The 26,580-nt window shown below is 34.6% G+C and overlaps 4 protein-coding genes across 4 annotated transcripts; 1 reads left to right on the top strand and 3 right to left on the bottom strand.

Moving 5' to 3' along the window:
* Window positions 1–306: 306 nt before the first annotated feature.
* On the bottom strand, window positions 307–2,089 carry LOC139898282 (plant intracellular Ras-group-related LRR protein 6-like). Its single transcript, XM_071881012.1, has 3 exons — window positions 1,809–2,089; window positions 1,250–1,419; window positions 307–1,147 (listed from the first exon to the last, which is right to left on the bottom strand). Exons 1-3 carry the CDS (start codon window positions 2,010–2,012, stop codon window positions 454–456), a joined length of 1,068 nt encoding a protein of 355 aa, XP_071737113.1. The 5' UTR covers window positions 2,013–2,089; the 3' UTR covers window positions 307–453.
* Window positions 2,090–8,179: 6,090 nt separating this feature from the next.
* On the top strand, window positions 8,180–13,132 carry LOC139898281 (uncharacterized). Its single transcript, XM_071881011.1, has 11 exons — window positions 8,180–8,338; window positions 8,428–8,649; window positions 9,352–9,447; window positions 9,687–9,775; window positions 9,859–9,987; window positions 10,651–10,771; window positions 11,117–11,201; window positions 11,631–11,740; window positions 11,822–11,973; window positions 12,057–12,153; window positions 12,714–13,132. The coding sequence occupies exons 1-11, from the start codon at window positions 8,258–8,260 to the stop codon at window positions 13,014–13,016; spliced, it is 1,485 nt and encodes a 494-aa protein (XP_071737112.1). The 5' UTR covers window positions 8,180–8,257; the 3' UTR covers window positions 13,017–13,132.
* Window positions 13,133–13,775: 643 nt separating this feature from the next.
* Window positions 13,776–16,392, bottom strand: LOC139898280 (probable inactive purple acid phosphatase 28). Its single transcript, XM_071881009.1, has 4 exons — window positions 16,199–16,392; window positions 15,965–16,109; window positions 14,891–15,282; window positions 13,776–14,497 (listed from the first exon to the last, which is right to left on the bottom strand). The coding sequence occupies exons 1-4, from the start codon at window positions 16,388–16,390 to the stop codon at window positions 14,060–14,062; spliced, it is 1,167 nt and encodes a 388-aa protein (XP_071737110.1). The 5' UTR covers window positions 16,391–16,392; the 3' UTR covers window positions 13,776–14,059.
* Window positions 16,393–16,908: 516 nt separating this feature from the next.
* On the bottom strand, window positions 16,909–17,397 carry LOC139901852 (uncharacterized). Its single transcript, XM_071884524.1, has one exon. It carries the CDS (start codon window positions 17,395–17,397, stop codon window positions 16,909–16,911), a length of 489 nt encoding a protein of 162 aa, XP_071740625.1.
* Between the last annotated feature and the right edge of the window lie 9,183 nt (window positions 17,398–26,580).

Below are 26,580 nucleotides of genomic sequence, written 5' to 3'. Positions count from 1 at the left end.
TGACAAGTCTAAACCCATGTTACGCTTTAAACCCACAGTCATGTTAGCCCAAGAACCTCATCTCATTTTGTTTCGTCGGCTGATTAAATGATTGGAATCAGCGAGATTTGGGTTTGGGTTTGGGTTTGCGATGTTTATCTGCTATGATGGCAACTTTGTTGAAAGGTTGTTCAGATTGGAACATTTGTAATAGAATTAATTTTGGAGTCAATCAGTTGTCCAATTATTGAATGTCTAAATCGAATCAGTCAGGAATCAGGATTAACATTGGAGACAAGTATTATTAGCATAAATCTGAAAGTACTAACATTGAAGGGAAAAAAATAAAGGTTCGACTTGCCATGTTTATGTGAATATGCACATGTAAGATTGCTTAATCTAGATAACTAGTAGTTTTATTTTCACCAACAAAAAGTCTGGTAAAATGTAAAACTATATATTATGTGAAGAAACTTAAAACTTCATAGTGAAATAGTTTTTAGGAGAGAAAATTCGCCTGGGCGAAAATATGCTCGTATACCTAGGGGAAGAAAGCCCATCAATAGTCCGGTCACGAGACATCATATATTCTTCTCGCCCTTCTCTACTTGCTTGATCTATACGGTTCCCATTAAATGTGCCATATTTTCTTAGTTTCCCGATCCAAGACCTTTTCTTTGGTGAGTTCGAGTTCTGATGTGGACTATTCATCTTCTCGCTAAGATACTCTTTTACAACATGTAAACCTAGCTCGACCACTTCTAGTGGTGGAGACACTAAAGGGTTACCTTCCACATTAAGCTTTCTAAGTCTTCTTAAGCAACCCATGGAGTCCGGTAAGGTACTAATGTTGTTGTAACTAACATCTAGTTCAACAAGAGAGAAAAGGACACCTATGGAATAAGGTAACGCGTCAATGTCTTGGAAATTTTGACTAATGTTGAGAATTTCGAGGTTGACTAGATTTTCAAGGTCGTCTGGGAGGGAGCGTAAGTGGTTAAGACGAGCGTCAAGGTGGCGTAAGTTGGTTAAATGAGAGGTCGATGATGGGAGGAACTTTAGCATGTTTGAGTTGACTGATAACTTCTTGAGGTTGATGAGTTCGAATCCAATCGTGTCTGGCAATATGGTCAACTGGTTGAAATTCACATTTAAATCTTCTAAAGTTCTACAATTTTTCAAAAACAAAATTATATCAATGACAAGTAGTTCATATTCATATGATAAAACTGAATAAGAGGAAAAAAAGTTTATTTGATTGAATAATAACCTGCAATTTTCAATTGTTTTTGGGAGGGACTGAAGATGATTTCCAGAAATGTTGAGGGTCTTGAGTTTTGACAAACAACCAATTGAATTTGGAAGCTTTTTAAGTTGATTTGAATGTACATCCAACACCCCTACATTTAATAGTCTTGCTGTTAATGACTCTGGAATTACCTGTAATACACCATCCAATATTTTAGTGTTGTGACACAGACAAATAAATATAAATATAAATATAATATTATTTACATTACATGTGACAATATTGTCTTTTTCACTATGATAAAATAATAAAAGTCAACTGCTTGGTTTCAGATATTAATGCCAACACGCAGTAGAAGAAGAAAATAACAACTATAACTATATTGCATATTCATGTCATTTGATAACATGTATGAAATACATCTGCAAATATTGGTCTTTCTTAATCAGAAAAAAGAACTTAATTTGGCCTTTAATTGATTAATACTTTTTATATTAATTCAGAGTTTCAATTAAAAATTAAATTGTCAAAAAATTAAATAATGAAACAGATTTTGAAAATTAAATGAGAAAGGGTGTACCTGGAGATTGTTATTGGAAATATCCAATTTATAAATGATCCCTAAATTGAGATTATAAGTTTTTGGAAGAGTGTCTAAAGACATTTTACTTAAATCCACAACTTCATGCATTACATTTTCCTTTTTCTCATTTCTTCCAAGATGTTTTCTTTTTGACTTTGAAGAGTCAACATTCATCATCCCATGATCACCATTAACCATCATCACATTCACATATAGATGTACAACAGATGATATAAATATATCTCTACAGAACTTCAATATTCACAACACACCCAGAATGTGTGTTTGTGTGTGTATATAAGAGATAAAAATAGTGGCTTTTTTTGTTTGTGTTGAATGAGACTAAAGTGGAGAGATTGTAGTGAAATTTAAAGGGAGGGAGAGATGTACGGATGAGGACATAATTGGAATTAATGATACTCTATTTAATTCTATGACAATTAATGTGATCTGACGAAATTAGTTGTAGCTTATTATTTATTTAAAGTCTTTGCTAAGTTACCCAGAAATTATTTTTGTGGATCGACTTAAAAGACTCAAATAAAAAATTAAAAATAATATAATAAATGGTACGTATTTAAGTAATTTTCCAAAACATAAACTCTACTTTTTAAACTTGTTCTAATAAAATTTTCCATGTTAAACTCTTCGAGGAGTATAAGTGTACGACTTTATTTTTCTTATTGCATATCACACACTCATACACACACGTATTTTAACATGGATATATACATTGTCCACCCTTAAACTTGAACCTCCAACCACTTGGTTGAAGTGGCCACCTAGAATTTTAACATGATTATATACACAATTTTTTAAGGCAAACTCACATCCATACACACGAATTGTAACAAAATATTTTCAATGTATAGTATAATGTTAATGTACTTGTATTATATGACCACGAGAAAAACATAACTTTAAAAAATATATATATAATATTTTTAATACTGACTGATCTCAAAAAGCAACTATAAACTATAACCTGTTATCCAGACTGTTTAAATTGAAGGTGGCAATTTCGACCCCTTTCAACAATGCACTAGGCAAATTGGGACATGTTATAATTGTAATGAGGTACAAAACAAGCATACCATAGGTTATATGGGTCAAAAGTCACCCAAATGATTTGTTTAACGCCTACAGCATTAGAGCATACTGATTGGCCTAATTTATAAAATAAGATTTATAATTATACATTTGTAACGACAAGTTGTTAGTACTCATATTTAAGTTTTTGAAAATTTTAAACAGGTTGGACAAAAGTGTTATGGCTCAAGTAGTCAAGTGCAAATGTGCAATCATCAATTAGTTAACACCGGGGACTTATTTACATTCTCATGTTTTATAAAAGTTCTCGTTATTTTCGTTAAAAAAAAAATTACATTCTCATGTATAGCTATATGCATAACTTATATAGGAATTGATTAATATAAATAACAAATTTACTAGATTAGATTACATTAGATCAATATCATATGTGACAATATGTGATAATTAGAGGTGGAGCCAGACTTTTAAGTTAAGGGACACTTGACTTGATTATAAAAAATAACAATATATATTATATGCTATAATAAAATAACATAGTCTTCCTTTCTAATCGTTTTATTTTTAAATGAATTGTATATCAGATAAATATCATCCATTTCCTTATATTTCCCTAATGTTTTCTTTCATTTCCTTTTGTTTCCTTTTATTTTCATTTGTTTCCTTTCACTTCATATCTTTTAATTTAATGTCCTCGTGTTTTCCTTTCATTTCCTATATAAAAAAAAATTCACAAATTTCATACATTTTGTATTTATCTTTCTTTTATATTTTATAAATTTAAGTTCATAATTCTATAATTTTAGTAGTATATTTGAACTTTAACGTAAATTATTAAAGAAAAAACAATTATAAGAACATTTATAGAAAGTCGAAAATGACATCAGATTTTATTTCGTATATTGTGTAGTAAGATCTTATAATATAGTAGGCGAATCTCTAAATGGAATTTCATTTAAGTAATTGTGGGTTTGGGCTAATAAATATAAAATATCTAGACTTGTAATACAAAAAAAGTAAGATTACTCATTGCTTATTGGAACGATTGGTTAAGATAATTTTCTCCATTTAAGATACTAAATATTTATTTCGAATGAGCAAGTTAGGGGTGGTTGAGTACCCTGAAGCCACCCTACTGTCTCCGCCACTGGACAATTGAATTGACTACAATATATATGATTATAATTATTATGTATGGATGGTCCAACAGAGATGCGGGTAGCGGGCAAAGCACGACAGCATCTCGTGTCACACATGTATACTTATCGAGAACATCAGTATAATTTTTATATGTGTTGACATTTGACAATTAAGCGATACGCCACCAACTCTCTCGTACATTCCATCACCTGCCCTTCCGTATACACTGTGTGCGTTTCCAATGACTCATTCAGCCACACACGATCACTATTTTCAGTTAACAACGTTGCACGTGCAACATACATCGCTACGGCTGCCAACATTGAAGGATAATACGTTGTCGATATCTCATAATTCATTAGCCCCAATTCAGCATATAAATACGTCAAAATCTCCATCTACGTGCCAACTAATAAAAAAACAAAAATAAGAAAATAATAGAAGTAAAGTAAATAAACAAAAAGTACAAAACAAAATATTCATTTTCTGAAGCTTCCATTATTTTCGACGCTTGAACGCATAAATAAGTTGACATGTTTTTTACACCTATAAGTGTCACAATGTTAGTTCACTTTAAAAATAAGGTGTCAAAAACTTGAAGTGTGAAAAAATATGGGGTCATAAATTTTAAACTTTTTGACACTTTAAAGTGTCATTAGGTTTTCCTTTTTTACGCTTTTAAGTCTCAAAAAACTTTGTAACACTTATAAGTGTAAAAAACAAGTCAAATTATTCACAATTTAAGGCATCACAAATAATAAAAATGTCAAAAAATTAAACTATTTTGTAATGGTGTTAAGTAAAAAATTATTAAGGATTGCGGGAAAGTTGGATTTGGAGTCGAAGTTGAGATGGGTAGCCAGAGAGTTTAACGAAATGATGGAGAAAAGAATAGGGGTGTAGGAAGGGACAATTTATAAGCGAGTCGAGTTAACATATGTTTCTCGTAATTCACCATCTCTTCATTAGTGAAAAAGTCGTTATACAAATAAACGTAGTTTTCAATTGTGGGTACAACAGAATTTTGGCATTCTGCAGTCTACACACTTTCCGGCAATGAACACTGCAGTCATCCCAACACAATGAAAATGGTGTATGGGAACGATTTCAAGTGCTAAGAAACGATCGAGTATGTTTATAGATAGGTACAACGTTTCGCTTGTTAGGTTCCATCTATTTTGAGTTCTTACAATCAATTTCACTAATATCGCCCTCTTATTAGGGCTTAATTCTGGCTGCATCAAATCATCACCATTTAAGTAGTCAGTAAGTTTCATTTCGCACTCTAACATGCTTTTCAAGTAGTTCAACTCATCATCCACAATACTCGAAACTACTACTGCATTGGATCATTTGATTAATTATAATTATCATCCAACTATAAATATAGATAAATAAATATAACTAATTAACACAGGTGTGTGTATATATTATATTATAAATATATTAAAATACTAATTAATAAGTTTAATTATCAGACACCGGTCCGTTAAGATGGTGGAGGATAGGTTTGTGACGGCAGCGTTGACGTCAGAAGATCATCAGAATTTTGAGTTTGTGACGACAAAATATCATATTCCGCTTATAGTCGACTTTTAGCATTCTAAAACTGTAATTCGGAAGGATTTTACTTTTTACGTTTGAAGGCTGATGATTTTGAGTTTGTCAGGTTGTTCTTTGTAAAAAAAAAATTTCCAGAACGACGGAGAATATATTTGTATTAATTAAAAGTAAAAAAAAGGTGGATTTATATTTATTTACCCTGTTTCTGTTTCGTCGAGGTTTTAAACGTGTCTGCTAATGATCCTGGTTCAATCGATCGAGTAATTCTGATCCCTTTAATTTGGTTTCAATTGTTGAAAGGCCCAATGTTGGATAAGTAAGTTATGGTACTGGGCCGATAAAGGACTCGGTCGGGATCAGAGGCTATGATCCCATCTCTATTGTTGATGGAAAGAAATTTGGGAAATTGGCAAAAATGACTTCATTTTCGAATAAATAGAAATCATCGATTTATTGGCGAGTTGACTACCGCTTAGAGCCTAAATTGAACTTCAGGTAAATTTAAAACACATGAAAATTTGATTCAACCATTTCTTCATGGCGTTTCACACATTTTTTTTTACCTTCTTATTGGCCGGAGATCCATTCGAAAGCAATCCCTCTATCCATAGAACATTGAGAATGAGGTATTTTGTCTACTCTTGGAGTGTGTCACTCTGAGTAGAGAAATGACTTATCTTTATTCTATGACAGGTGAATGATTGTCTACATCTTATATCCCCCATACCCACCATATGTGGGATTGAGTTTTGTTGTTGTTGTTGACCTCATTTTTGAAAGTATTTAACAATATGTGTTTTAAAAAATTGAAATTGCAAAAAATGCCTCCTGACCAAGCATCACGCACCACGCATGATGTGTGCAACCCGTGCATGATGCGTGTTTCCGGGATATTCAGCGAAACAGCCCCATTTGGTTGTAAACACGCACCAAAAACCACGCAACACGCACTATGCGTGGTGCTTGGTGTCAAAAAGTCAGAATTTTGAATGGACGTATCTTCAAAATTTCAGAACTTTTCATGGTGTGTGGTGCGTGTGTACGAGATATATTTCCGTGAACTAGAAAAAAATACACGATTTAAAAAAACAGTGACTAAATCGGAGCTACGAGTCAAAAGATACGCCAATTCAAAGTTCTGACATTTTGACACCAAACACCAAGCACCACACAATGTCGATGGTGCATGGGGCATGAATATCAAAAAAACTTTAATTTTGTTTCAAACTCAATGAAAAGACTGGATATTATCAAACATCTCTTCATATTCAAAAGATAATATTTTTTTCAATTCTTCTTCATCTCCAATTTATTATTAAAACTTTGATTTTAATTCATATTCAATGAAAAGGCCGGATATCATCAAGCTTCTTTTCAGATTCAAAAAATGATATTTTTCACATCCGAATTTGGTTTCTTTCTACTTTTATTTATTTATTTATTTATTTATTTATTTATTTATTTATTTATTTATTTATTTATTTATTTATTTATTTATTTATGGATTTGTTGATTTTTAGGATTTAAATTCGTAAATTTGTAATTAGGAATATACATTTTAATCTTATCTTTAATTCTATATACTTTCTTTTAATCCGTATTTCTTCTTTAGATTTAACACATGGTTTTAATCCATGTTAATGTACTAATATATAACATAGTTAGATGAAATGTCTTTTGAATTAAAGTTACTTAGTACGATGCTAGAGACATGTTAGAACTTCGCCCTAAGGTAGTAAATATCAAAAACAATGGTTTTTATCTAAACCTTAACTCTGAACTAGTTAATTTAATACTCTTTAAAAAGGGGATGATTCTCACACACTGTTTTTTGATCCTCACACACCCTTTTACCCTATTAAATAATTAGGGAGGAGTTCAAGTAAATTGGTGTGTGAGGATCAAAAAACAGTGTGTGAGAATCATCCCCCTTTAAAAAATACACAGTTAAAGAAATATTATAAAAGTACAGTATTTTTTTTTGCTTTTCAATTTTACCCTTTCTACTTTAATCTTATCCACATAATTAAAGTCATAATACAAATTAATTTTGCTATTGTTTTTATTTATAAAAGTAGACAATTAATTTAAGATAGTTCAAAATATAAAAAATATATTAGTTAACATGGAGTATAACATAAACTGACGCTTAGAGTCCAAATTGAACTCCAGGCATGTTAAAACCTATGAAAATTTGATTCTATCATTTTCATGGCGTATTTTATTTTATTTTATTTTTAGTTTTTATTATATATATATATATATATATATATTATTTTTATTATTATTTTTTCTATTATTATTTATTTATTTATTCATTTATTTATTTTATTTTATTTTTTTCCCTATTTTTTGGTTGGAGGTCCGCTTGGAAGCAATCTCTTTATTCGTCGAATCGGGAGAGGGAGGACTCTCTTCACTCTTCTTGTGAGTGTTTCACTCGGAGTGGAGAAATGACTTCTCTTTATTCAAGGATAAAGGAAGGATCGTCTACGTCTCATCTCCTCGTACCCATATATGACATTGAGTTTTGCTGCTGCTGCTGCTGCTGCTGCTGCTGCTGTAGTATGGAGTATAACATAACCATAACAAATAAATTTAAAGTTAAGATTGAATTGAAAAGGCTCAAGTCAAAATACTAATTTGAGACCGGAGGTAGTAGTTCAAAACTTATATTTTCATCGACGGCAACGATGGTGAAAGCGGTGGTCGGAGAAGAAATCCGTCTCAATTCCATTGAAGATCGCCTCAGTCATTCCGGTCTCTCCTCTCAGGTCACTCTCAATCTTCTTCTCTATTTTCACACACTGACACACACACACACACACACATTTTGTTGATTAGTTTGACTGTAATTTGACAGGTAGGTTTAGTAATCGGAAAGATTAGTACGAGTTTAGATAGAGGTTTTGTGTTCGATTTAGTTCCGACACCGGTAAACGATGCCGGAGAAGCAGCTTCATGGATCACTGAGAGCAAGGATGATGCTAATAAGAAGAGAGGGGGATCGAAACCGAAATCGCAGTCCGATTCTTCTTCAGTTTTGTCTATTGATAAAGATTGGGTGGCTGAACATGCTCGTCAGGTTCGATTCGATATTATCAATCAATTTACTGTTACATTTAATAATTTGAATTGTAGAGATGTTTGATTGATTAGATTGTCAAATTAGTCGTGAACCGTAAGCAGTTAACTGGAAATGTATCTTGTATTAGCGTGTAACTTCACTTGCTGTTAGTTTTAATTGAGGGATTATTGTGTTGATATTTACTCCTAACAGCACCATATTATGTGCACCAGTCTTTAGTGTCCGAATTACATAGGTAATTGGTGTTTACATGACTTTAAAGTAGGTTTTGAGAACTTAAGCAGCGTCGGGACTACACTTAGAAGTTATGTTGTTTTTATCTGAGTAGGAGCATTGTTAAGAAGTTACATGATAGAAACAATTTAGGCGAAAGATTACGGCCTTTAGGTTGCAATTGTAAGCTAGAATCGTCTTAATAGAAAGTTTAATTGGTGGTGTATATAATGCTGCTAACATGAAATGGAATGTATGCTTGTACTTTCATCATTAGTATTTTAGTAATCTGGTACACTTTTCTTAGACCTATGATAACATGAAAAGGGGATATCTGGTTTTTCATCAAATAGTATTTCAGTAATCTGGTACACTTTTCCTACAAACAATGCTCTAAAGTTTTGTAGTTTAAGGCTGTATAGCTTTTCGTAGACCTACAATAACATGAAAAGGGGATATCTCATTAAGTAATTTAATGGTGGACAGGTTTCAAGAATGCTAGTTGGTGGCATGAAGGTGGTTGGCATCTACATATGGATGAATGAAAGCTTGTTTAAGAATTCTACTTTAGTGCTTTGCCAGGTTTAAAGTTTGTTCTACTTTATCAGTCTATAAAATGTTGAACTATGTCCACTCCATTCTTTACTGCAAGCCACATTTCTGCTTCATGATATGAATTTGGAAGTTTTTCCAACTTCTTCACACACACTCACACACACACACACACACACACACACACACACACACACACACACACACATAATTACACAATACATGTCTACACTATCACACATACTGATGAAACCTTTTTGCTTTTGCAGGCTGTAAAAGGAGTTGCAGAAGCCGTACCGTTAGTAGATTTTGGTTGGGATGAGAGACTACTTATTCACATTAGCCTTAGTCCAAGGAGGTAGTCCCATTTGTTAATTTTGCTCCTCTCATCCCATTTAACAGAGTTCTTCTATTAACATGATAGCATCTAATCTTCGTTAGGTGGGCATGTCGTAATTGCTCGTTGTCTTCAAATATAACCTCAAGCAGTCTACGGCCTTGTGATTTCAAAATGGGAAGAGTGTTATCTACCCTTCAGAAGTTTAAATGCATTCACAACTTTGATATTAGGTAAATTTAGATGTTTTGATATTTAGTTGTTCGTTTGAACTTCACTAGTAGTCTCATGTAGTTTTCATAAGAAGATTTCTGTTTTTGTGGACTGCGTATGTTATGCAAATAGTGAATGTAGAAATTTCCTTTTGAGTATGCTTTTACAAATGGGTAAGATAATTATTAACATCCCGGCAACTATTGGTATATGATTAACATCCTCACTAATCCTGTTATATCCCTAATTTTTGACCCATACAACAATGATATTTTTCTTATCGATTTCTTCATGGCATACTGAAAAAATGATCACAAATGAGTTTAGGACATTAAAAAAAGATTATGTAAAACATCTTCAAACCATTTACATCTGGTCATACCGGATTGCATGTTTTGACAAAAATCATAACCAGCTAGTTTGTTGCAGTGATTTCTTATCTGTTTATCAAGTCTGATACAACAAAAAGAATTATAACTAAAATTAATTATGGTTTTTTTCTTTCAACTGTTACAAAATTGATTATATTGGTCTCCAACACGAGCAGGCAACCCCTTTTGGCCTTAGTTATCATATGTTATAGCATATCATGTTCTTCTACATTGGATGTTTATTCTCTTCATTCTTTTATGAGTGATCTATATCAACTACTAATAGTAAGACAAAGATTGGTCTTTTCCCAGGTTCCCAATATTCCGTGAGAATATTTCAAGTTCTCGAAAATTTGCTGAAATTCTTCGTGATGTAATATCAAATCATGCTGAAGAACTTAAAGCAGCCAAGGCTTTAGTTGATGGAGAAATGGTGTGCATCTTTTAGCATTAAATTAACTGATTTAACGAGTTACATTGCTTATTGAATTGCTATTTGCCTTGGACAATACTTTGAGAAATTACTCATTGAAACAACTTCATAAGTATTCTTCTATAATAAAAAGATAAAGGATCCGATTCGAGAAGCTTGAAATAAATAAAACAATAATTATTTATTGATCTGGCAAAACTTTTTATCAATAATCTCTTTACGATTTCATCCTTTATAAGTTATTTTAGACAGTTAAAGTTGGTGTGTTAGCTGCATGGTGAAGTTCCGATCCAGCTTTGATAATCTTTATAGTTATTTTGGCTGACAATTAACACTGTTGTTTAGGTTAATGTAGATGAACTATTGGCGTTTGATGGTGTGCATGAAGTTGAATTTCTTTTACCCTTCATGCAACATACATCATTTCAAGGTATCCAGCTTTCCTTGTCTCTCTGGTGGCAATTTTGAAGCGTTCACTTATGAATGGTCGATTTGGGTTAAATTTTATATCAAACCGGTCAAGTTATTATTTTTTATCTAAAAGGAATGGGTCAACCGGATAGGAAGCTGCACATGTTAGAATTTGAATGCTTACACTTGCCTTTAAAAAAAAAAAAAAAGGAATTTGAATGCTTACACCTCTCTCACTGCATTATTTAATAATATAGAATACTATTGTAATTGTGTAGTTTATGCGATGTGATTCAAAGCATTGATTTGTACATCTCTTTTAATAATTGAACAGAGAAGTGTTGATGTGGGTCGACCCATCTACTAGGAAAAATTATCCGTTTTCATCTTCTCCAACCCTCATATCTTGCCATTACTAATCTTCACATGCTACTGTTGTCTTTTTCAGCATACAATCAAGAGGAGGTTGTCGGTATATTGGTCTTTACCGGCTCTATCTGTTCCTTTGCCTACACGAATACCAAAGAACCAATTTCACAAGCTTTGGCTGATATAAAGGTATACGAGATAGCCTTACGCCTTTCATGCTTCTACCTGGCGATCTAGTTTTCACTGTAGGTTTTTTTGTTTTTTGTTTAGGCAGACATTATTTCAAGCCTACACAGTAGATTAGACATCATATGTGATGAGGCTGATGGGCAATTGGATTCGGGGCCAGATGTCAGTGGCGATTTAGTCGATGAAACTTCAACTCAAATTCCTATTCCGCAACTTCAACTTCAGTCAATAAGGTCAGAAATTAGGAAATTTGATATCTTGCTACTGATACGATAATTAATTTTCTAATGGTGTTGGCTAATTATTCTGTTTACAGAAAACAGTGCAGTCTTACTTTCCCTCGAAGAGTATTTGTTCCATGGCTGGGTGATACATATATTTGCGACTACATACAACCCTCTGAAACACTTGAGGTCTGTATCTGTAATATTCCCTTTAAATGAACCGTATTCTGTAATATATTTTTTTTTTAAGTTGGGGATAGAAACCACCCACCCAATCATTTTCCAAGCACACATGCGTTTCCGGGCGGAACAGCATAACAGGGACCCGATCCATCAATCCATACGGGCATTTACGGGTCGGTAAAACCTCCCTCGCAGAGCCAGAGATTGAACCCTTGACCTCAACCATGCCCAATACTCGAGGTATTGGGGTTGAACCACTGGGCCGCCCATTACCCGATAGTGCTAAACTATCATCTCTAAAAACAGTATTATGAGTAATTTGGTTTTTTAAATTATCGTTCTTGGCTTTTTGTCACAAACAAAGTTTCGTTTTTAAAAAAGTTTCCGATTTCAGCCCACCAAGGTCGTTTGACTTGCTATCGAACCTGTCCTCTCTGCCCATTTTGCCACCTGTAGTCAACACTTTTACTACATTCAAATACTACTGAAACCCTTGTGAGTTACAGAAAGACAGTTTGTAAGATTTATATTCGTAAGGTATTTATTTGTTTAATTTTGTTCATTAGGTTCTAAGAGACCATTGCGTTGAGTTGATGTCGATGGAAGCTCCAACCGATAAAACAGTTATTTTAGAGCCGGAAACGGAATCCACAAGTTCCGTAACATTCCCAACCAATTCCTTTTGGGAAACCGCAATGTCATTATCCCCTGAACTCAGTCAATCATCCTTAAACAACAAGAGCAGCAAAAGAAGATCAGTTGCCGGGACACAAATATTAAAGTCAAGTAATGTCAGCATCATAACTGCCCTTTTGATCCTTATTTTATCTGTTATAATTGGTATTTTGCTCTTCGCATTTAGGGCATAACAAGCAGATGTGTTTTTCTTTTTTTGAACTAGAGTCAAGTAGTTTCGTTGTGCCATGATTGAAAAGGCAGTGTTGGTGTAGTCCGAGCATTAATGAATATCCTTCGCGTTTCACTATTGCCTATGGTTTCCGATCATCCTCTTTTGAGTTCTGATTATATTCGTTTTATCCGGTTGGGTTAGTTGTTTGTGTATCAGTGTATCAGATTATGTGGTGTTTGCATATTCATTATGAAACCGAGTATAATTTGCAATAATCAATTTCTGGTGTTAAGTTAAAATGATTTTGATAAATATGACCAATTTCAGCTACTCTCAAGGATAAAGTAATGGATGTGTAGTTGCAGGTTGGAAACTAGTTATATTTTCTGACAAGAACCACAAAAGGTGAATTAACTTGATCGGTACGTTTGATAAAACAAAATGAACAAATATTTAATGGTTTAAAATTTGAATGATTCGAAGGTTCCGACTAAATCTGATGATGAACGACACTAACCTATTTAGTAATCATTCGGGATGAACTTTATGAATGATGTAGAATTAATGTATTAACATTATATTATAAATGAATAAATAAAGATAAAGAATAAATAATATAATTATTTGATAGTGTTTTGGATACAGTTTAAGGAGGAAATCAAAGTAAATTGACGTGTTGAATGATTAAGGCGGCAATTCAACTAGGCATAAATAGTTCATCACATATTGTTGAACGTTCAATATTATTTGTCATTCAAATGTAAGAAATAAACACGTTTTCAAATGTAAACAAACGCAGTGAATGCTAAACGGTTATAAACAATCGATGAGAACAACTGTCTGCCATGTTACAAATATTAATCGTCTCATTCGATCGTTTCGTTATACAATTGACACATAATGCTGCCTTTCATGCATCACAAGATCAAATTCATACAAACTATACTGTGTCAAATTCCTGATCAACAAGACCACTATCCTGCAGAAACACTCGTTGCAACGATGATCACTCGAGTTGAATTTACACTCGAATTTTTTGTGTACAGTCATCTGCAACAAGCATTAATCAGACGTCCACAAAACCTGCTCATCGATTTTCGTCAACTTCTCATCATCAAGTCGTTTCCACGTCTTAATACTTTCGACTCCCATCCATTCGTTCTTTCCCTTTTTAAGTTGCGCAACTATAACTCTACCTCTTCTTGACCACCCGGCCCGCCCATACCCATGATACCCGAAACCACCACCATAACAAAACCATACACCATCTAAATTCCCGCAAAAATCATTGAGATGATCATGGCCTATAAACACGGCTTTTACATCTCCAATTGACACGAGTGTCTTTAAGACTCCGGAATTCATTCTAGAACAAGCTACGTGTTCGCGATACTCCCCGTAAATTTCCCTGAATGGGCCGGAACGAATTTCGGGGATCGGGATATGGAAGAACGCCAGTGACGGAATTTTGTCGGGTTGATGGTGTTCTTGATAATGACCCTGTTTGCGAGACCCTACAGCATGTTAATAAAATCCAAATCTAATGAATCGGCTCACAGAAGGAATAAGGACCACAGTTGGCTTGTTAGATTAAAGGTGGCAAGATGGGTAGATTGGGTGATGGGTCAAAATAACCGGTAACCTTTTTAGTACATGACAAATGGGGTGAATCTACGTGGCTTGACCCATTAAGCAAAGATAGATAAACAACTTTAGTCGCTAACAAACTTTTTTTGACCCGTTTAACCTGTTCAACCCATTTGACCCGTTTAATAATAGCCAAATTTAGTGTAATTCTCCCATTTGACCCGTTCAATGTAAATATAACCGAAATCACCCCTTCAGATGTAAATGGGTCGAAACTGCCACCTCTACTCGTTATGCAAAACATACCTTAGAAGCACCACGTAACCAACTTAGTTGAGACTCCTTGATCCATCCGTAAGTTTTAAATCCATCGACCACGGCTCGGTCCCCACTATCTAGAAAGAAGAGATTGAAAATAGTATGGTTAGCTAAGTGAGATCCTGGTGGACCCCATACTCTCACATCATAATTCCCGAATCCATCGATCTCTGTTACTACTTGAGTAGACGGGTTGGGTTGCGAAAGTGAATAATCCATAAGGGAGATAAACGACATTAGTTCTTCACGGGTCATAGTTGATTCCTGGTCATGATTGCCCAAAACTGCAGCCCATGGTAGTTTGGATTCCATTGCTGGACCGAAAGCTTTGAATAATGATTCTGCTGCATCATCAGTACTTGACCCGAATATGTTATCCCCTAGTTACCAAAACTAGACAAAATGAGTTACAGATTTAACGCTAAAAAAACAGTTGTCGAGATTGGCGGGTTGGATGAGTAGTGTAACAGGTCAAAAAAGTGTTGGGTTAAAACAGGTCGGTTTCAATATAGGTTGAACGGGCAAGTTAGGGTTCACCCACAAACACTTTTTGTTCATTAATATGGAAGTTTAGGAATTTAACAATAAAGGGTTGCCGCAGTGAGGAACCAGAATTTTTTTTAAAAAGCGTTCACATTCGCTGCAACTTTTTTTGGGCAAAATATGGAGGCATTTGGGCAAATATGAAGGCTTTAGGGGCAAAATAAAAAAAAAATACAAAATTTTTGGGCTGAAAATTTCAAATCCACTGGGGGCGGGCGCCCCCTCGGCCCCCTTCTGTTTCCGCCCCCGAGGGTTGGGCGACTTTCAACACGATTGACCCGTTCCCATTTACCTAAATCTTTCAATTTGATCCATTTAAGATAAAATTCAACCCTATGACAAACTTAAAAGAAATTACAGCATTCTCTAGTTTGCATTTGTTTTTTTTTTTTTTTTTTTTAATCCTAATTCTGATTCTAATTCTAAATATTATAATGGGAAGGATTATTAATAAATATACTAAGCAGATGAAGCTAAATTATTACAGGACTATAACAAAAGCTCGAAAACGAAATGAACCTGTAAAAGCAATAAAATCAGGTTTTTCAAGATTAATCATCCGTTTTAAAAACAATGTTGTATTAAGATCTGAACACCATTCAAATTCAGAACTTAAAACATCTCTACACCGAGTCAACCCAGTTCCATAGTGCATGTCAGCAACCTTATTAGCAAAGTTTAAATCAATCAAATTATATTCATGTCTTAACTAACAGGTTTAATGATTAAAATTGCAGAAATGAAATTTAGAACCTGAAGGATTTTGAAGGTGCCATCGGAATTAAAACGTAGAGGAAGATTTGGATGTTTTTTGTGAGTGATTTTGTGATGATCTGATATGATTAGTTCATCGGAAAGAATATGAAATTGAATTAATGAAAGTGGGATTGTGATGAGAGTGATGTAGATTAGAGCTAGAATCCATGTTTTTTTGCTTGATTGCATTTTTTATGTTTGTATTTTTTTGTGAAAGTCGGAGTGAGTGTTCATTCTTCACGTTAATCGCAAATTCTAATTTATTTTATTGGACTATTTGGTAATTTGGTAATGATAATTTAATCTATCATTTTGTTTTTTTTATCATAATCATAATTTTAATTTAATCTTATAGACCATTTAAGTTTTTTTTTTTTTGAAAGATCAACAGAGATTTTATTATATATAGGGTAATTACAAAGAGGAGGGCAAAACCCTTCCTAAACAGCGAAACACTATAGCGAAATAAACATACATATACAGAAAGGAACTTGAAATTAAAATGCAGGAAAGGGACTCGACAAACGTAGGAAAAAACACTCTTTCTTTAAGACCTACACTACGTTGGGACAACTTGAAAAAAACAAGCCGAATGAAGACATGAATTACAGTACCGGTAATTCGGCGACAAAGCAACTCAGCCCCCATTCACTTAGCCCAAAACAAAGCCTCGGTCAAAATTTCAGAGTGTGAAAAAAACCTACAAGTTAACCTATTCCATCTTTTGATTTTAAATTGAAGGAGCATGATTTAGGATTGGTAATCCACGTGAGCCACTCGAGTTCGATATTTCTACCACGACAATTGATCCACTCGTAGCTCTTAGATTGGATATCCGAGAAAAGGCAGGGGATGCTTGATGCATTATTTCCAAAGTCGAGGGCATTGCGATTTTTCCATATGTAGTAGGTTGTTACCCAAATCACTGCTTGCCAAATTTGAGCACCCGAATTATCACGAATATGCGGAGAAGAGCATAAGGCAAGATCAGAGTAGGACGCGATTGGGAGATTATCAAGACCCCACCACAACCGAACCTTTTCCCACAGAGACGCAGCTGATTTGCAGGCGACAAGTGCATGGTTAATACTCTCGATTTTGTCATTGCAAACCGGGCAGAGAACGGAGTTAAGGTCAATCCCTTTGTTATCTAATTCGATTTTAATCGGGAGCCTATTTTTTTGCACTCGCCACATGAAAATTCCTATTTTTTGTGGGATTAACTTGTTGAGCAAGGTAGGTTCGGGCAGGGGTATATTGGCCAAGAAAGCATTCGTTAAAATGGCAGCTAATGAAGCGGAAGAATATTTACCATTCTTTTCATGCTTCCATGCCCATGTATCCGGTTTACCACTAGCAGGGGGGAGTACATGAAATGTCCCGTTCTTATTGATTAAAAACGTTCCATATTAATTGATTTCGTTGCGAGGTTTTGACCTCTATATGAGACGTTTTTCAAAGACTGCATTCATTTTAAAACAAACCATAACCTTTATTTCATAAATAAAGGTTTAAAAAGCTTTACGTAGATTATCAAATAATGATAATCTAAAATATCATGTTTACACACGACCATTACATAATGGTTTACAATACAAATATTTTACATCGAAATCAGTTTCTTGAATGCAGTTTTTACATAATATCATACAAACATGGACTCCAAATCTTGTCCTTATTTTAGTATGCAATAGCGGAAGCTCTTAGTATTCACCTGAGAATAAACATGCTTTAAACGTCAACAAAAATGTTGATGAGTTATAGGTTTAACCTATATATATCAAATCGTAACAATAGACCACAAGATTTCATATTTCAATACACATCCCACACATAGAGATAAAAATCATTCATATGGTGAACACCTGGTAACCGACATTAACAAGATGCATATATAAGAATATCCCCATCATTCCGGGACACCCTTCGGATATGATATAAATTTCGAAGTACTAAAGCATCCGGTACTTTGGATGGGGTTTGTTAGGCCCAATAGATCTATCTTTAGGATTCGCGTCAATTAGGGTGTCTGTTCCCTAATTCTTAGATTACCAGACTTAATAAAAGGGGCATATTCGATTTCGATAATTCAACCATAGAATGTAGTTTCACGTACTTGTGTCTATTTTGTAAATCATTTATAAAACCTGCATGTATTCTCATCCCAAAAATATTAGATTTTAAAAGTGGGACTATAACTCACTTTCACAGATTTTTTCTTCGTCGAGAAGTAAGACTTGGCTACTGGTCGATTCACGAACCTATAACAAATATGTACATATATATCAAAGTATGTTCAAAATATATTTACAACACTTTTAATACATTTTGATGTTTTAAGTTTATTAAGTCAGCTGTCCTCGTTAGTAACCTACAACTAGTTGTCCATAGTTAGATGTACAGAAATAAATCGATATATATTATCTTGAATCAATCCACGACCCAGTGTATACATATCTCAGTATTGATCACAACTCAAACTATATATATTTTGGAATCAACCTCAACCCTGTATAGCTAACTCCAACATTCACATATAGAGTGTCTATGGTTGTTCCGAAATATATATAGATGTGTCGACATGATAGGTCGAAACATTGTATACGTGTCTATGGTATCTCAAGATTACATAATATACAATACAAGTTGATTAAGTTATGGTTAGAATAGATTTGTTACCAATTTTCACGTAGCTAAAATGAGAAAAATTATCCAATCTTGTTTTACCCATAACTTCTTCATTTTAAATCCGTTTTGAGTGAATCAAATTGATATGGTTTTATATTGAACTCTATTTTATGAATCTAAACAGAAAAAGTATAGGTTTATAGTCGGAAATATAAGTTACAAGTCGTTTTTGTAAAAGTAGTCATTTCAGTAGAAAGAACGACGTCTAGATGACCATTTTAGAAAACATACTTACACTTTGAGTTTAACCATGATTTTTGGATATAGTTTCATGTTCATAAGAAAAATCATTTTCCCAGAAGAACAACTTTTAAATCAAAGTTTATCATAGTTTTTAATTAACTAACCCAAAACAGCCCGCGGTGTTACTACGACGGCGTAAATCCGGTTTTACAGTGTTTTTCGTGTTTCCAGGTTTTAAATCATTAAGTTAGCATATCATATAGATATAGAACATGTGTTTAGTTGATTTTAAAAGTCAAGTTAGAAGGATTAACTTTTATTTGCGAACAAGTTTAGAATTAACTAAACTATGTTCTAGTGATTACAAGTTTAAACCTTCGAATAAGATAGCTTTATATGTATGAATCGAATGATGTTATGAACATAATTACTACCTCAAGTTCCTTGGATAAACCTACTGGAAATGAGAAAAATAGATCTAGCTTCAAAGGATCCTTGGATGGCTTGAAAGTTCTTGAAGCAGAATCATGACACGAAAACAATTTCAAGTAAGATTTCCACTCGAAATAAGATTGTTATAGTTATAGAAATTGAATTAAAGTTTGAATATGATTATTACCTTGTATTAGAAAGATAACCTACTGTAAGTAACAAAGGTTTCTTGATCTTGGATGATTATTTGGAATGGATTTAGAAAACTTGGAAGTAAACTTGCAATCTTGGAAGTATTCTTGATTTTATGAAACTAGAACTTTTGGAATTTATGAAGAACACTTGGAACTTGAAGATAGAACTTGAGAGAGATCAATTAGATGAATAAAATTGAAGAATAAAAGTGTTTGTAGGTGTTTTTGGTCGTTGGTGTATGGATTAGATATAAAGGATATGTAATTTTGTTTTCATGTAAATAAGTCATGAATGATTACTCATATTTTTGTAATTTTATGAGATATTTCATGCTAGTTGCCAAATGATGGTTCCCACATATGTTAGGTGACTCACATGGGCTGCTAAGAGCTGATAATTGGAGTGTATATACCAATAGTACATACATCTAAAAGCTGTGTATTGTACGAGTACGAATACGGGTGCATACGAGTAGAATTGTTGATGAAACTGAACGAGGATGTAATTGTAAGCATTTTTGTTAAGTAGAAGTATTTTGATAAGTGTATGGAAGTCTTTCAAAAGTGTATAAATACATATTAAAACACTACATGTATATACATTTTAACTGAGTCGTTAAGTCATCGTTAGTCGTTACATGTAAGTGTTGTTTTGAAACCTTTAGGTTAACGATCTTGTTAAATGTTGTTAACCCAATGTTTATAATATCAAATGAGATTTTAAATTATTATATTATCATGATATTATCATGTATGAATATCTCTTAGTATGATATATATACATTAAATGTCTTTACAACGATAATCGTTACATATAAGTCTCGTTTAAAAATCATTAAGTTAGTAGTCTTGTTTTTACATATGTAGTTCATTGTTAATATACTTAATGATATGTTTACTTATCATAATATCATGTTAACTATATATATATATATATATATATATATATATATATATATATATATATATATATATATATATATATATATATATATATATATATATATATATATATATATATATATCCATATATATGTCATCATATAGTTTTTACAAGTTTTAACGTTCGTGAATCACCGGTCAACTTGGGTGGTCAATTGTCTATATGAAACCTATTTCAATTAATCAAGTCTTAACAAGTTTGATTGCTTAACATGTTGGAAACACTTAATCATGTAAATAAAAATTTCATTTAATATATATATAAACATGGAAAAGTTCGGGTCACTACAGTACCTACCCGTTAAATAAATTTCGTCCCGAAATTTTAAGCAGTTGGAGGTGTTGACGTATCTTCTGGAAATAAATGCGGTTATTTCTTCTTCATCTGATCTTCACGCTCCCAGGTGAACTCGGGTCCTCTACGAGCATTCCATCGAACCTTAACAATCGGTATCTTGTTTTGTTTAAGTCTCTTAACCTCACGATCCATTATTTCGACGGGTTCTTCAATGAATTGAAGTTTTTCATTGATTTGGATTTCATCCAACGGAATAGTGAGATCTTCTTTAGCAAAACATTTCTTCAAATTTGAGACGTGGAAAGTGTTATGTATAGCCGCGAGTTGTTGAGGTAGCTCCAGTTGGTAAGCTACTGGTCCGACACGATCTATAATCTTGAATGGTCCAATGTACCTTGGATTTAGTTTCCCCCGTTTACCAAATCGAACAACGCCTTTCCAAGGTGAAACCTTAAGCATGACCATTTCTCCAATTTCAAACTCTATATCTTTTCTTTTACTGTCTGCGTAGCTCTTTTGCAGACTCTGGGCGGTTTTCAATCTTTGTTGAATTTGGATGATTTTCTCGGTAGTTTCTTGTATTATCTCCTGACCCGTAATCTGTCTATCCCCCACTTCACTCCAACAAATCGGAGACCTGCACTTTCTACCATAAAGTGCTTCAAACGGCGCCATCTCAATGCTTGAATGGTAGCTGTTGTTGTAGGAAAATTCTGCTAATGGTAGATGTCGATCCCAACTGTTTCCGAAATCAATAACACAAGCTCGTAGCATGTCCTCAAGCGTTTGTATCGTCCTTTCGCTCTGCCCATCAGTTTGTGGATGATAGGCAGTACTCATGTCTAGACGAGTTCCCAATGCTTGCTGTAATGTCTGCCAGAATCTTGAAATAAATCTGCCATCCCTATCAGAGATAATAGAGATTGGTATTCCATGTCTGGAGACGACTTCCTTCAAATACATTCGTGCTAACTTCTCCATCTTGTCATCTACTCTTATTGGCAGGAAGTGTGCTGACTTGGTGAGACGATCAACTATTACCCAAATAGTATCATAACCACTTGCAGTCCTTGGCAATTTAGTAATGAAATCCATGGTAATGTTTTCCCATATCCATTCCGGGATTTCAGGTTGTTGTAGTAAACCTGATGGTTTCTGATGTTCAGCTTTGACCTTAGAACACATCAAACATTCTCCTACATATTTAGTAATATCGGCTTTCATACCTGGCCACCAAAAATGTTTCTTAAGATCCTTATACATCTTCCCCGTTCCAGGATGTATTGAGTATCTGGTTTTATGAGCTTCTCTAAGTACCATTTCTCTCATATCTCCAAATTTTGGTACCCAAATTCTTTCAGCCCTATACCGGGTTCCGTCTTCCCGAATATTAAGATGCTTCTCCGATCCTTTGGGTATTTCATCCTTTAAATTTCCCTCTTTTAAAACTCCTTGTTGCGCCTCCTTTATTTGAGTAGTAAGGTTAGTGTGAATCATTATATTCATAGATTTTACTCGAATGGGTTCTCTGTCCTTTCTGCTCAAGGCGTCGGCTACCATATTTGCCTTCCCCGGGTGGTAACGAATCTCAAAGTCGTAATCATTCAACAATTCAATCCACCTACGCTGCCTCATATTCAGTTGTTTCTTATTAAATATGTGTTGAAGACTTTTGTGGTCGGTATATATAATACTTTTGACCCCATATAAGTAGTGCCTCCAAGTCTTTAATGCAAAAACAACCGCGCCTAATTCCAAATCATGCGTCGTATAATTTTGCTCGTGAATCTTCAATTGTCTAGACGCATAAGCAATCACCTTCGTTCGTTGCATTAATACACAACCGAGACCTTGCTTTGATGCGTCACAATAAATCACAAAATCATCATTCCCTTCAGGCAATGACAATATAGGTGCCGTAGTTAGCTTTTTCTTCAATAATTGAAACGCCTTCTCTTGTTCATCCTTCCATTCAAATTTCTTCCCTTTATGCGTTAATGCAGTCAAGGGTTTTGCTATTTTGGAGAAATCTTGGATGAATCTTCTGTAGTAACCAGCCAGTCCTAAAAATTGACGTATATGCTTCGGAGTTTTTGGGGTTTCCCACTTTTCAACGGTTTTGATCTTTGCCGGGTCCACCTGGATACCTTCTTTGTTCACTATGTGACCGAGGAATTGAACTTCTTCCAACCAAAATGCACACTTTGAAAACTTAGCGTACAGTTTTTCTTTCCTCAATACTTCTAGCACTTTTATCAAATGTTCTTCGTGCTCTTGATCATTCTTTGAGTAAATAAGTATGTCATCGATGAAAACAATGACAAACTTGTCAAGATATGGCCCACACACTCGGTTCATAAGGTCCATGAACACAGCTGGTGCGTTAGTCAATCCAAACGGCATAACCATAAACTCGTAATGACCATAACGCGTCCTAAAAGCAGTTTTTGGAATATCATCCTCCTTTACTCGCATTTGATGATATCCAGAACGTAAATCGATCTTCGAATAAACCGACGAGCCTTGTAGTTGATCAAATAAGTCATCAATTCTCGGCAGTGGATAACGGTTTTTGATGGTAAGTTTGTTCAACTCTCTGTAGTCAATACACAACCTAAATGTACCATCCTTCTTCTTGACAAACAAAATAGGAGCTCCCCATGGTGATGTGCTTGGTCGAATGAAACCACGCTCTAAAAGTTCTTGTAATTGGCTTTGTAGTTCTTTCATCTCGCTGGGTGCGAGTCTGTAAGGAGCACGAGCTATTGGTGCAGCTCCTGGTACAAGATCTATTTGAAATTCAACGGATCGATGTGGGGTTAATCCCGGTAATTCTTTCGGAAATACATCAGGAAATTCTTTTGCGACGGGAACATCATTGATGCTCTTTTCTTCAGTTTGTACTTTCTCGACGTGTGCTAGAACAGCATAGCAACCTTTTCTTATTAGTTTTTGTGCCTTCAAATTACTAATAAGATGTAGCTTCATGTTACCCTTTTCTCCGTACACCATTAAGGGTTCTCCTTCTTCTCGTACAATGCGAATTGCATTTTTTTAACATACGATCTCTGCTTTCACCTTCTTCAGCCAGTCCATGCCAACTATTACATCAAAACTCCCTAACTCTACTGGTATCAAATCAATCTTAAATATTTCGCTACCCAGTTTAATTTCTCGATTCCGGCATATATTATCTGCTGAAATTAATTTACCGTTTGCTAATTCGAGTAAAAATTTACTATCCAACGGCGTCAATGGACAATTTAATTTAGCACAAAAATCTCTACTCATATAGCTTCTATCCGCACCCGAATCAAATAAAACGTAAGCAGATTTATTGTCAATAAGAAACGTACCCGTAACAAGCTCCGGGTCTTCCTGTGCCTCTGCCGCATTAATATTGAAAACTCTTCCATGGCCTTGTCCATTTGTGTTCTCCTGGTTCGGACAATTTCTAATAATGTGGCCCGGTTTTCCACATTTATAACAAACTACATTGGCATAACTTGCTCCGACACTACTCGTTCCGACACCATTTGTTCCTTTCGTTCTGTTAACCCCTGGTCCGTAGACCTCACACTTCACCGCGCTATAACCATTTCTTTTACACTTGTTGCAAAATTTGGTGCAGAACCCCGAGTGATACTTTTCACACCTTTGGCATAGCTGCTTCTGATTGTTGTTGTTGTTGCTGTTGTTATTGTTATTGGGATGATTGTTGTAGTTGCTGTTGTTGTTGTTGTTGTTAGGCCGTTTGTTGTAGCTGCGATTGATGTTGCGATTGTTGGGATAATTGTTGCGATTATTATTGTAATTGCTGTTGTTGTTGTATTGGTGATTCTTATCACCGTTTTCCTCCCACTTTCTTTTGACTTGCTTCACATTGGCCTCTTTAGCCGTCTGTTCTTTAATTCTTTCCTCAATCTGGTTCACTAGTTTGTGAGCCATTCTACATGCCTGTTGTATGGAGGCGGGCTCGTGTGAACTTATATCTTCTTGGATTCTTTCCGGTAATCCTTTCACAAACACGTCGATCTTCTCTTCCTCATCTTCGAACGCTCCCGGACACAATAGGCACAATTCTGTGAATCGTCTTTCGTACATGGTAATATCAAATCCTTGGGTTCGTAACCCTCTAAGTTCTGTCTTGAGCTTATTGACCTCGGTTCTGGGATGGTACTTCTCGTTCATCAAGTGCTTGAATGCTGACCACGGTAGTGCGTACGCATCATCTTGTCCCACTTGCTCTAGATAGGTATTCCACCATGTTAACGCAGAACCTGTGAAGGTATGCGTAGCGTACTTCACTTTGTCCTCTTCAGTACACTTACTTATGGCAAATACCGATTCGACCTTCTCGGTCCACCGTTTCAATCCGATCGGTCCTTCGGTTCCATCAAATTCCAAAGGTTTGAAGGCAGTGAATTCTTTGTAGGTGCATCCTACACGATTTCCTGTACTGCTAGATCTAAGGTTATTGTTGGTATGTAGTGCAGCCTGTACTGCGGCTATGTTTGAAGCTAGAAAAGTACGGAATTCCTCTTCATTCATATTCACGGTGTGTCGAGTAGTCGGTGCCATTTCCTTCAAAATAGTCAAATGGAACAAGTTAATCATACAGAATATTAAGAGTAGTTAATAGTATTTCGTAGCATAATATGAACTCATTTATAAAAGCTTTTTCTTCATATTAGCGTTTTATAAGTTTAAATTCGGGTAGTACCTACCCGTTAAGTTCATACTTAGTAGCTAATATACAATTCAACTACTACAATTCTATATGAAAAACTGATTATAATAATATTTCGCGTTCAAACTTTTATACAATATTTTACAAACTTACAATACCGCTTATTTTACATAAAGCATGAAATATAGCACACAATAACTTTGATACAAGATAGTTGTGAAGATAATTCTAGCTAGTACACAAGTCGTTCAGCAAAGGCAATAAAGACACGTAATTCATACGTCCAGAAACAAGTCATGCATTCTGGTTTTACTAGGACTACTTCCCATCCTTGGTCTTGTGGAACATAACCGTTATGGCCGTTGATAAGACAGTGTGTTGTAACGTCGTCAAAGGGACGAGGGTTACGTAATGACCAACAGTCTCGTAATAACCTAAAAACCTAATTTCTTACCCCAATTACCGACTCCGTCACTTGTGGGAACGTTTTGTTTAATAGTTGTAGCCCGATGTTCTTTTTCTCGCTTTGGTGAGTAGCGAACATTACTAACCCGTAAGCATAGCATGCTTCTTTATGTTGCATGTTAGCCGCTTTTTCTAAATCATGAAGTCCTATATTCGGATACATTGAGTCAAAATAATTTCTTAACCCGTTGCGTAAAATAGCATTTGGGTTCCCCGCAATATATGCGTCAAAGTAAACACATCGTAACTTATGGGTTTCCCAATGTGATATCCCCCATCTTTCAAACGAAAGTCTCTTATAAACCAAGACATTCTTGGAACGTTCTTCGAATGTCTTACAAACTGATTTTGCCGTAAATAGTTGTGCCGAAGAATTCTGACCGACTCTAGACAAGATTTCATCAATCATGTCTCCGGGTAGGTCTCTTAAAATATTGGGTTGTCTATCCATTTTGTGTTTTTATACTGTAAAATAGACAAGAGTTAG

The sequence above is a fragment of the Rutidosis leptorrhynchoides genome, chromosome 3 (genome assembly GCF_046630445.1).
Source record: "Rutidosis leptorrhynchoides isolate AG116_Rl617_1_P2 chromosome 3, CSIRO_AGI_Rlap_v1, whole genome shotgun sequence".
Lineage (NCBI taxonomy): Eukaryota > Viridiplantae > Streptophyta > Magnoliopsida > Asterales > Asteraceae > Rutidosis > Rutidosis leptorrhynchoides.
This window is presented reverse-complemented; position numbering and strand designations above follow the sequence as displayed.

Coding starts and splice junctions, on each gene's coding strand:
- LOC139898282 (XM_071881012.1), bottom strand. CDS start 2,012: ATGATGGTTAATGGTGATCATGGGATGATGAATGTTGACTCTTCAAAG. Junction 1,420..1,808: donor TTTCCAATAACAATCTCCAG/GTACACCCTTTC, acceptor GGTGTATTACAG/GTAATTCCAGAGTCATTAAC. Junction 1,148..1,249: donor AAAACAATTGAAAATTGCAG/GTTATTATTCAA, acceptor GAAAAATTGTAG/AACTTTAGAAGATTTAAATG.
- LOC139898281 (XM_071881011.1), top strand. CDS start 8,258: ATGGTGAAAGCGGTGGTCGGAGAAGAAATCCGTCTCAATTCCATTGAA. Junction 9,448..9,686: donor CTACTTTAGTGCTTTGCCAG/GTTTAAAGTTTG, acceptor TTGCTTTTGCAG/GCTGTAAAAGGAGTTGCAGA. Junction 9,776..9,858: donor ATTAGCCTTAGTCCAAGGAG/GTAGTCCCATTT, acceptor AATCTTCGTTAG/GTGGGCATGTCGTAATTGCT.
- LOC139898280 (XM_071881009.1), bottom strand. CDS start 16,390: ATGCAATCAAGCAAAAAAACATGGATTCTAGCTCTAATCTACATCACT. Junction 16,110..16,198: donor GCACCTTCAAAATCCTTCAG/GTTCTAAATTTC, acceptor TTTGCTAATAAG/GTTGCTGACATGCACTATGG. Junction 14,498..14,890: donor GGTTACGTGGTGCTTCTAAG/GTATGTTTTGCA, acceptor TCTCGCAAACAG/GGTCATTATCAAGAACACCA.
- LOC139901852 (XM_071884524.1), bottom strand. CDS start 17,397: ATGTGGCGAGTGCAAAAAAATAGGCTCCCGATTAAAATCGAATTAGAT.